Genomic DNA, 11521 nt, shown 5'->3' with positions numbered 1-11521 from the left:
ATATATGAGCTGTTTTACTTTCCAAATTATTTTAATTTCTGCCTGTCCTGTCCTGAGATTTACACAGCTCTGTCAGACAACACCACAAGGTATGGGACCTAGCTGCTTTAAATGCAGTAAAGTAATACAGTTTGGTCACCTCCTTGCCCCTAGCTTGAGATTGTACAAAGAGCAAGCAGCAGACTGATGAATCATCCATGTACCCGCTCAGCTCTCCTTCTGTCAGCATGTTTCTTGACTGCACATGTACATACAGTAGAGACTGGCTGGCTCAGAGTAATGATCCTCCTATTCCCAGTGTGAGTGCTGCTTTACAGAGGATTACAATGGGTTGATGCCAACTCAAATTCAGGTATTTACATCAGCTGCATTTAAAAATACATTTATTGGGTTTTTTAAGTGTATATAAAGCCAATTTTAGGTTTTAGATTTTTTTTTGAACAGGGAAGGGTTAAATAGCCTCCCCCTATCAAGTTATTATTTGTTCCTGCTGGGAAAATTTCTATTAACTTCCTGTCCCGAAGACTCAACAGGAAATTAAATGTGATCTCTCTAAAGTGAACCTAGTTCCCATCTTAGAGAGTAGTCATAAGAACAGGTGTCTCAGTTGTAATTTTGTATCATTGGTGACAGCCACCACCAAGCAAGGGTAACTTTCCCTAATGGAAACAATGACAGCAATAAAAAACAGAGGTTCTAACACTCCCCGTCCTATAAAAAAAAGGTAGAAGGTTTAAGCTATAGATACACTTTAAACAAACACTAATCGGTATTAATGCTTTCTGACATGTCCTCTCCTTTGTGTTAACCAGAGTACAGCAGGAGAAGAGAAGCCCTTTATTCTTGCCGAACACTTGGAAAAAATAAACAGGTACAAGATATAATTCTGTCTGTCTGTCTACCTAAACTTTTGTCTAAGGCAAAGGGCAAAATCGGTGCATCCTATTCAAACCAATGCAGGCTCCTAAAGTTCAGGCAAGTTTACAAAAGATCTATGAGTGTATATAAACTAAAATACACTTTAGTGCATAAAAAGCATTTTGGAAGGGCAAAAAAAATGTTTTTGTTATTGAAAATGAAGCGATTAGGTTACTCGAGGGCAGGGGCGGACTGGGCCGGGAGGCAGGGAGGCAATTGCCCCCCGGGCCTCTCTGCTTTTTAGGGCCCCCCGCGGGCGGCCCTCTACAGTGCCTGATCCAGGAGGTAATTAGAGAGCTAGAGAGCAGGAGGTCTTGTGAGGAGCAGAGAGGACGGTTTGGGTGATATTTTGAGATGAGGTCAGTGATGTAGGTTAGGGTGGAGTTGTAGATGGCGTTGTATGTTGTTGTTAGTATTTTGAATTTTATTAGTTGGGCAAATGGGAGCCAGTGGAGGGATTGGCAGAGAGGGGCGGCAGACACTGAACGGTTGGTAAGGTGGATGAGTCTGGCAGCAGCATTCTTTGATTTTTTTTCCTTTCCTGCAAGCGTAAATACTGTAAAAAAAGACAGAAGTGACTTGGTCCAGCTAGTTCCTATCTGAAAGTTGATAGACAATTCAATCATAATTAGCTGATATTGGTCAAATGTCCTAGTTATTTTGATTTAAAAATACAGTATCAATACAGTAGCAAGAATTTTGGTTACAAATGTTTGAATGTAAATATATACATTTTGGACTCACATTCTGATAGGATGGCAGGGTTGATGAAACTTAAGAAAACAATGAATGCCATTGGAACTATATAAGATACTGCTCATTTTGTGCTTTTTTAATGGTAGTTTGCGAATGTTTTCTTTAGTAAGTTATTTTGTATATAGTGTACAATAATGTAGGGATGATTGTATGTGTGTGCTTGGATATGGGAGATCCCTTGACCCAGCCAGTAAATCAAATGCTAATAGTTCTGCCAAATCTATTTTTAAGGTTTGACTTGTTCACATTTAGGTTAATTGCAGTTAAAATTGTAATATAGTGAGGGGAATTTATCAAAACTGGAGCAAATTGAATCTGGAGCAGTTGCCCATGGCAACCAATCAGCATCTCTCTTCAGTAAACCCAGGAAAGATTTGAAAATGAGACAGAGAAGCTGATTGGGTGCAGTGCAAATCTGCTCCAGATTTTGTCTGCTCCAGTTTTGATAAATTCCCCCCAAAATGTTCACTGAGGTTGGGGGGAGTAAGGCCTGCCAAAAGTAGGTGTTAAACTCCTGAAATACAGATGGGGCAAGTCAGTATGATAAAATTTACAATTGCATGGCATTTAGGTTTAGAGGAAGGCTGAATTATGTAATCCTTAGGCTAAGGACACATTGTATGATTAGACCATTGACTTCCACATTCATTAATCAGATCAGAACATTTACCAATGACTTCCACTTTCAGCAATCATCAGCTTAGTGGGGTATTGTAAAGCTGAAATTGCCAATAACAAATGGCTGCCTTTTTACTTGAATCCCTATTAAATGCTGTAGTTACATCTGGGTTAGTGTACATGATCTTCAGGTTTAGAAGCAAATCACATGCAGCATACATGTAGGACCTTTCAGGGGAAACACATACATCTGAAAAAAATCTTAGATTCATTTGGGTTGCAAATATTTGTGTAGCCTAGCTCACACCTTACAGTCAAAGACTATGAGTTCATGGGAGCTGTAATGTAATCATGGATGCCACTATCAAATTACAAAGTGCATATAGAGATATCACTGGCACAACATTAACAAGCAATAGTCTCTACCTGCCTGAAGAAGAGATCCTCAGGGGCCCCAAAACTTTGCTCTGTTTTGTATTGGCGAATAAATTGTTTGCTTGACTGCCAATTGTTCTTGACTGCCAGTGACATCTCCACAGATGCCATTTGAAACTGTTTTTTGAGGGATCTGGAATGCAATGTTTGAAGTCTGAACTGGACTTTATAAACATGTATTCTTGCTTTTGCCATGCCTCACTTTTCTTTTTATGCCTCCATAAAAGGAAAGTAAGGAATGCCAAAAGCAAAACAAGTTGGTTTTGGAAGCAAAACACAAATGCTCCCGTACACTAGCTCTTGATTTGTTCCTTTAAGGTAAATCGAGATTTCATAGTCTCATCCCACATTCATTTATTGTAAATATTAAATCACAAAAAGTTAGATTAAAGGGCTAGTCCACCCAAAAGTAATGCATCTGCTATAGGTGGGGTTTGTTAGACACCCAGTGGTTTCTTAGATCTCTTAAGGTCTCTAGTGATAATAAGTGATGAGATCTCCTTGCCATAATTCCTGGCTATGTTTAAAGCCAGAGCAAAGCTTTGGGTGTTCTCACCTACCTTTTTGTGCTCCAATCCATCCTGTTGCATTTTCTATCATTTTAAAACTTCTTGGTTTTTGTCTTGGTAGGTGTGCAAATCTGGGATCTCAAGCATGGGCTTCTTACTAAATCCTTAAGACTTATAATAAACTGTTAGGTTATCTTAACTCTGCAACACCAAGCAAAAAAACTAAAATATCAGTTTTGGGTGTATGGACTCTTTCCTGTATGAACTATGCACGATATTGTTTAAAAAAGTTTACCCAATTTTTTTGATTGGAAAAAGATTGTAGACATAGGGCAACGTACTACTTAAATGGACACTACTATCAAAAAAACAAATACATGATATGTAGTATATAAGCAGCACAAAGTTTGTTTTACATGTCTGCAAATCCATTTTAATAAGAGTTGGCATTTGCTAATTGTATGGGCGGAAGCAGACAGATACTTTTAAGGCTTCCACTTGATGGAATTAAAATGTAGACTGGCAAAATCTATCAGCACTCTAAGCCTTACAGTTAATCAGCAGTTCCTAAAACCTTTTTAAATCTTTACTTCCCTTCACTCAAGCATAACAATCTCCAGCTTGGAAATGACTGCTGTGACACCACTGTGAAGAAAAAAAAAATGAGTATAAATGTTTATAAACTGAAAACATTGTATTGGTTAGATGAAATAATGATGCGTTTGTCTGCACGCTTTTCTTTGCTTTCTTTACTCCAACGTTACATAGATATGCTGGGAATGGTAACAAATCACATTAAACATGGGCTTCATTCCACTCTAGATATGGTCAGGACCAGAAAACACAGCTCTACCTAAGTATAAAAAAAATAAAGACTGGGTTTATTCACCCACTAGATCTCCATGGGCATCCCCTTTAGGCTTGTACACTGCTGTGCCATTGTTTTATATTCCTCAGTACATATTGCATGAAATACTGTTGCTGCTTCTCACCTGAATCCGGTTGCCACTTTATACGTGCTAGCAAAAGTGTGCCCATTCCAGAACAGGCAATGGTGGTGATGTTACAAACTATGTTAATTAAGTGTTTAAGCGGGCAGTGTGTGAAGGGGAGTAATGTGGAGGGTATGGCAGTGGGCAGTATGTGTAGAGGAGGAGTGCGGAAGGTATGGCAGTGGGCAGTGTGGTCAAGACAGGTGTGCTGAGGTTATAACAGTAGGCATTATGTGCAGGGGAGGGGTGCAGAGGGTATGACAGTGGGCATATGTGTAGGGCAGGAGTGTAGAAAGTATGAGAGTCGACATTAAGTGTAGGGGAGGAGTGTTGAGAATATGACAGAAGGCAGTATGTGTAGGGGAGGAGTGTGGAGTGTATAACAGTAGGAAGTATGTGTAGAAGAGGAGTGTTGAGGATATGAAAGTAGGCAGTATGTGTAGGGGGAGGAGTGTGGACTCTATGACAGTAGGCAGCATGTGTAGAAGAGAAGTGTGGAGGGTATCACAGTAGGCAGTATGTGTTTAAGAGGAGTGTGGAGGATATGACGGTAGGCAGTATGTGTAGGGGAGGCGTGTGGAGGGTATGTCAGTGGGCAGTATGTATAGAAGAGAAGTATGGAGGGTATGACATTAGGCAGTATGTTTAGGGGAGGAGTGTGGAGGATATGACAGTAGGCAGTATGTGTAGGGGAGGAGTGTGGAGAGTATGATAGTAGGCACTATGTGTAGGGGAGGAGTGTGGAGGGTATGACAGTAGGCAGTACGTGTAGAAGAGGAGTATGGAGGGACACATATGCCAATAAAAACCTGACAGAGGCTCAACCCTCCCCTGCTCTGTCCAAAACAAAATAAAACATTTTGGCTGGTATGTGGCTTTACATATACTGAATAAATCTCCTGGTAAATGAATGTTCTAATAATGTTTATTTTACCTAGTCTGTTTGCAGCAAACAGTGTTGAAGAAATATTTGAGAATTTGAAGAAAGATGGTTCACCTTTTGCTCAACAGCAGCTGCAGGTAAATCTGTTTGAAGTTTTGTCTTTACTTTCTGTTATTTTGTAAAAAAATTTATACAATTTTGGCCAAAGGTTTTAGTTCTTCACCTTTTCCCATGGAATCCTAAATTCATCACAAAGAATTTGCTATGAAGAAAGTTGAAACTGACACGATTCTTTATCCCATAAGTCAAATAACAGACACTTTGCTTTTGCTTTATGACTTAAAGCAGAACTCCAGGGAAAAACAATCTTAACCCTTGCAGTGGGGAGACTTTTATCCTAGACACGTTTGTGTCTAGGTTAACAAAATAAGTTATACTCACCGGATCCTCGGAGGGGGCTTGTTCTTAGATTGGTTCCTTCCGCCTCGCCTCAGTATATTAGACCCCAGATGTCTCCCCTGCTCTTCATTGCAGAAAATGGAGCACAGTTTTGTGCTCGATCTCCTGTGCAGCCCAGCTTGTGACAGCTGAGACAGTAATCTTTGTGAGTACTCCTGTCTCACTGATCACACAGGGCAGTTCGGAGAATGGATGTTCTCTGGTCTGCTCCCTGCTCTCCATCCTAAAGTCATTTGCCATGGTCCCAGGTCCCCCAGGAGAGCGGGTGACACCAAAAACCATGGTGGGGTGGTGTCGTCGGGGGTGGGGCAAGCAGCCTGCTACAAGTGATCTGGGTGGCTGTACAAAACGGTGGCTCTCTGGCTCTAAACTCAGCCCTGCTTGCCCACAACAGGGCGAAATGTAGAGAAAAGCCACCTGCCAATGGCACAGAACTGCATGTCCCAGGCGTTGGGTGATAGAATTTGCGCTAAAGGAGAATTGTAACACTGTGTTTCCCTCCACAATGTCTTGATAATATTCTGATTCCATAGTGCCCTGCACAGATTTAAGGTACCCTGTGTCAAAGGCAGCAAAACAACCTCGTTACATTATGGAGTCCCCCCCCCCTGTTTAACAGTAAAGATAGAATTATTTTCTTTAACCCCTTCGTGACTGACGACGTACAGTGTACGTCGCCAGCATCGGGGCTGTTTAAACAGACTCCCGGCGACTACTTTTTCTGCTGTGAATATAGAGCTGCTGTGACTTTCCAAAAAGCTTTAAAAGCTCTCCTTGAAACAGCTTGCTCAATCTGCTTCTTTTCCAGCCAGAGCAGCCTGGGTTTGACAGCCCTGAGCACTTCCAGGCGCATACTATCTAAAGGAGATCAATAAACAAATATTTTGCTTCACCCTTGTAGGTCCCAGGCACCCAGGAGGGACAGGTGAGCCCAGCATGCAAGGCAGGGGCTGGCACCTTTTCCTACATGTACATGACCAAATTAATTCTGTAAGAAAGCACAATCAGCTCTTGAACATGTAAACAAACAGAGGCTGCACTAGCGTTTGTTTACTGCCTCACCATAATACACATGGCAGTAGCAGTAAAAGAGTTAAAACTCCTGCCAGGTTATTTTTTCCTTCCTCTATACCATTGGGTAATTTTTCCTTTACTTCCTGTCCCAAAGATGCAAAAGGAAATCAGTGGAAATCTCTCAGTGAGTAGAATTTCACTCTTTGGCAGTCGTCCCCATTTAAATATTTCCCCTTGCCTCTTGTTCTGGGGACAAATGTAAATATTGAATTTCCCCTTTGGTTTTAGTGACATTGTTCATCAGTGCAGATAGGTGAATCTCCCCAATGGAGGCTTTACCAGCAATAAAAACTAGGGCTGTCCCGATACCACTTTTTCAAGACCAAGTACAAGTACTGTCCCTCATGTACTTTTTTTTTTTTTATTATTTTAATCTTTTTTTAATTTTGCATTTATGACACATATAAACAGGACACTAACATAGTGCCTCAATTACATAATAAGCATACAATACGGCATAACATATGCCCAAAATTACATAGTATGCATTAACAATCCCCGATCCGCATCCCCCCCTCCCCCAGGCACATTACGGATCCCTGATACTCTAGAATCCTACCTACTCTCCTAGAACTCCCTCTAGAATGGATGCGTCATTAATTAAATCTATGTAGCATCTTCCCTTTATTGAGCATACAGGCGAGCTACTAACCAGCAGTAGGGGGAACCCCACATTCACATCCACTCACCCAGTACCACCTCTTCTGAGGTCTGTAGGAGGTGGAAAGTGAAACCGGGAAGCCCCCATGAGGATATATACATGCCAAAAACCTCGCCAGGACTATCCACTCAGTTTCCCAGCGTAGCAGTGGACTCTATCCAACCAGACCAAATTTTGTCAAACTTTTGAGGACACCCTCTGTTAGCATACGTCACTTTGTGTAATGGCAGGGAGGCATTGACTATTGACTTCCATGCTCCCAGGGTAGGCGGCTCCGGTTTCCTCCAGTGTAGAACCAGGAGTTTCCTGGCATAAAACAATAGATAAGTTAAGAGTGTACGTGACGCCACTGAGGGAACAAGGTCATCTATGATGCCCAACACACAGGTTTTAATAGTCATTGGAAGTGGAGGGCGCAGGAGATCCGCAACCACACCAGCGATCCCCTTCCAATATTCCTGAATTTTAGGACATGACCATAGTACATGGATGAGATCAGCTGGTTCATAGGGGCACCGCCAACAGGTAGCCGTTTCAGAGGAACGCATCCTAGCCAGTCTTGCTGGTGTAAAATATGCTCTGTGGACTATTTTATATTGGATTAATCTATCCCTTGCGGAAATCAAAGTGATCATAGGGGTGTCCCAGATCTCTTCCTCATCTCCCTGATCCAACTCCGGGCAGTCATTCCTCCAGGCCCTCTGGCACCCCTCCAAGGATTCCCTCCCCCTGAGCGACAGTAATTTATATATTGTCGACAAAGAATTGACAAGCCCGTCCGTGCGGAGTACGGAGTCAATCCTAGAAACAGAGAGGGTCAGACGGCCCCCAGAGAACTGTGCAGAAAAAGCATGGCGCAGTTGGAAGTAGCGGAACAAATAGCTATTAGGCAAATGGTGTGCTGATCTGAGGTCCTCAAATGATCTCAGACCCCCATCATGTAATATGTCACTTAATGTAAGTATCTTCCTAGAGGTCCATACCACTGGGTCTAATATAGTTGCAAAATGACTGAGGTGAGGGTTTCTCCATAAGGGTGTATGCGGGGAGAATGTCAGTCCAGGCAACGTAACTCATCCCTCTAGTACATTCCAGGCCATTATGACCGCCCTCATGGACGGTGTCTGATGATGCGGGGAGTGCCTACCCCTATATACCAGGTGTCCAAGGGCTTCATAGAATTCTACTAAGACAGCCTCCAAAGTGACTGCGGGGTCCAGGTCCCGCATCGTGAGCCACTTGTGGGCGACCGTTAACTGACCGGCCAGGATATAAAAATAAAAGTTAGGGCCGCTAACCCTCCCTCCCCACAGGACAGCTGTAGGACTGAAAGTTTGATTCTACATGCCCTCCCATTACAAAGGAACTCTGAGAGCAGGGTGTCAATTGTTCTAAAGATCCTCTTCGGGATCCACACTGGTGAGTTACGAAGGGTTTATAGCAGTAACGGGAGTAATTTCATCTTAATCAGATTAACTCTGCCAATCAGGGATAGAGGTAAGTTCTTCCAAGCTGAGAGACGGCTTTTGAACTGGGCAATGACCGGGGAGACATTGAGAGTCATAAATTCTGCGACAGAGGTAGAAATCGTCAGGCAAAATATTTGAGTGCTGAGACCTGTTGCAGTTGTGCATACTGCGATATTGTGGAGCGATTCAATGGGTCTAAGGGGAGATATTGGGATTTGTTCCAGTTAACAGACAGCCCTGAGTATGTAGTGAATCTTTGTAAAATACCAAGGGACTCTACCAGCAACTGACCCATATCAGCAAGGAACAATATCATGTTGTCTGCATATAAGGCCACCCTTTCCTCCAACCCTCCTACGCAGAGACCCCGGATTACCTTGGACTGAGGGCACTTGCTATTGGTTCAATCGCCAGAGAAAACAGACCAGGGGATAGCGAGCATCCCTGTCTTGTACCCCGTAGGATCGGAAAACTCGAAGAGAGTGCCGCCCCCATCTTAATGGCAGCTCTAGGTTGATTATAGAGGATAGTCACCCACTTACAGAAGGTGGGGCCAAATCCCAATTTTATTAGTACAGTCTGCAAATAGTACCAGTCTACAGAGTCAAGAGCCTTTTCAAGGTCTAAGGAGACTATAGCTCTATATATGCGTCTCAGGTTGATGTCAGTAGACTTCTGGGGAATAAATCCGGTCTGGTCTGGGGAGACTACACTGGCAATGACTCGTGACAGTCTGGTGGCAAGAATCTTCGTCAGTATCTTTAGATCCATATTAAGGAGCGAGATTGGTCTGTAGGAGGAACATAATAACGGGTCCTTATGAGGTTTGGCTATAAGGACCAGGTGGGCATCATACATAGAAGGGTTAACTCCTGAGTTTAGTGTCGCTAATATACAGTCACCAGCCACTTTATTAGGTACACTTTGCTAGTACCGTGTTGGACCCCTTTTTGCCTTCAGAACTACCTTAATTCTTCATGGCATAGATTCAACAAGGTGTTGGAAACATTCCTCAGAGATTTTGGTCCATATTGACATGATGGCATCACGGGCCCAACGTGTGCCAAGAAAATATCCCCCACATCATTACACCACCTTCATCCTGAACTGTTGGTACAAAACAGGATGGATCCATGCTTTCATGTTGTTTACACCAAATTCTGACCCTACAATCTGAATGTCGCAGCTGAAATCGAGACTCATCAGACCAGGCAATGTTTTTCCAATCTCCTATTGTCCAATTTTGGTGAGGCTGCGCGAATTGTAGCCTCCGTTTCCTGTTCTTAGCTGACAGGAGTGGCACCTGGTGTGGTCTTCTGCTGCTGTAGCCCATCTGAATCAAGGTTCGACGTGTTGTGCGTTCAGAGATGGTATTCTGCATACCTTGGTTGTAACGAGTAGTTTTTAAGTTACTGTTGCCTTTCCATCATCTCTAACCAGTCTGCCCATTCTCCTCTGATATCAACAAAGCATTTTCATCCACATCCATTTTTGGATCATTCTCTGTAAACCCGAGAGATGGTTGTGCGTGAAAATCCCAGTAGATCAGCAGTTTTTGAAATACTCAGACCAGCCCATCTGGCCCCAACAACCATGCCATGTTCAATGTCACTTAAATCCCCTTTCTTCCCCATTCTGATGCTCGGTTTGAACTTCAGCAATTCGTCTTCACCACATCTAGATGCCTAAATGTATTGAGTTGCTGCCATGTGATTGGCTGATTAGCAATTTGTGTTACCGAGCAATTGAACAGGTGTACCTAATAAAGTGGCCAGTGAGTGTAGACAGTAATCCATACCTTTAAATATAGCGGTAAGGCCGTGTTCTTTATTGTTATTTCTACTAAGAGTAAGATGTATTTAGGAATATAGTGTAATAATGTATATTATTTTAGTGTGACAGGTTATTTATGTGCTAAATAAAATTCTTTGTATTCCTGTATATTATGTAGTACAGAACTTCATTATACTTGTACTATCATTACAGAGCATGTTACTGTACAACACTGGCAGGGTTCAAGGTTTTCTATGCTGACTGTTTTATTGAGCGATGTGAATGTGAACGTTATGCTACAGACGCAGACACTAAAAAATATTTTTTTATGTTTGCTGGTGCATTGAAATGGTTGCTAGGAGTGCTAAGAGAACTTTTTTCTACGCCCCTCATGTACCATATGGGTGTTTTAATAGATGGCAGTGCAGCCTTAACATTGTCTCTGGAACAAACAGCTTCTACGTGTTTCCAGCCCATGGAGTGGTTGAGCTAAATATAGCACTCTATGAAGGGCATGTTTGTACTGATGTGCGTACTGTCTTTTTTATGAGCTGGGTATTATAACTTGCTCAATGCAAACCACCGCGAAACCCCTGTAAAGTACAAACTCATTTAGGTAAATAATTAACATAACAGTGATTTTTTTTGGCAATTAAAATGAAAAGATATTGTGACAATCTAACAAGCTTGTTTTTTTCAGTGCATTTTGTTTACTGCAAGATCGATGGGCTCATGTTATTTTAGTCATTTTATTTGCAGAAGAGTCCCGGCAGTTAAAGACCTTTGAGATTTAGGTTTAAAATATATATTAGTATTAGCATAAACTGCTCCAGGTACAATTTTAAAGAAATTACTTTACTGATTTCTAATTCATATTTACATAACCCTGTGGTTTACTTACAGTGAAGGCCTGTGTTAAACTGCAGGAAACTGTGTAAGCAGGCATTTTGGATTGCTCATATGTAAACTTGGCC

At 42.1% G+C, this 11521-nt stretch overlaps 1 protein-coding gene across 1 annotated transcript in view; it reads left to right on the top strand.

Moving 5' to 3' along the window:
* HIBCH (3-hydroxyisobutyryl-CoA hydrolase) overlaps positions 1 to 11521 on the top strand; it is a 101666-nt gene that overhangs the window by 66859 nt on the left and 23286 nt on the right. Inside the window, exons 10-11 of the mRNA XM_018556075.1 lie at positions 813 to 871; positions 5167 to 5248. Of these exons, the coding sequence (XP_018411577.1) occupies positions 813 to 871; positions 5167 to 5248 (141 nt within the window). The remainder of the gene's footprint in view (positions 1 to 812; positions 872 to 5166; positions 5249 to 11521) is intronic.

The sequence above is a fragment of the Nanorana parkeri genome, unplaced genomic scaffold (genome assembly GCF_000935625.1).
Source record: "Nanorana parkeri isolate BGI_ZX_2015 unplaced genomic scaffold, ASM93562v1 scaffold224, whole genome shotgun sequence".
Classification (NCBI taxonomy): Eukaryota; Metazoa; Chordata; class Amphibia; order Anura; family Dicroglossidae; genus Nanorana; species Nanorana parkeri.
Note: the sequence above shows the minus strand (reverse complement) of the source record. Positions and strands in the feature narration are given on the sequence as shown.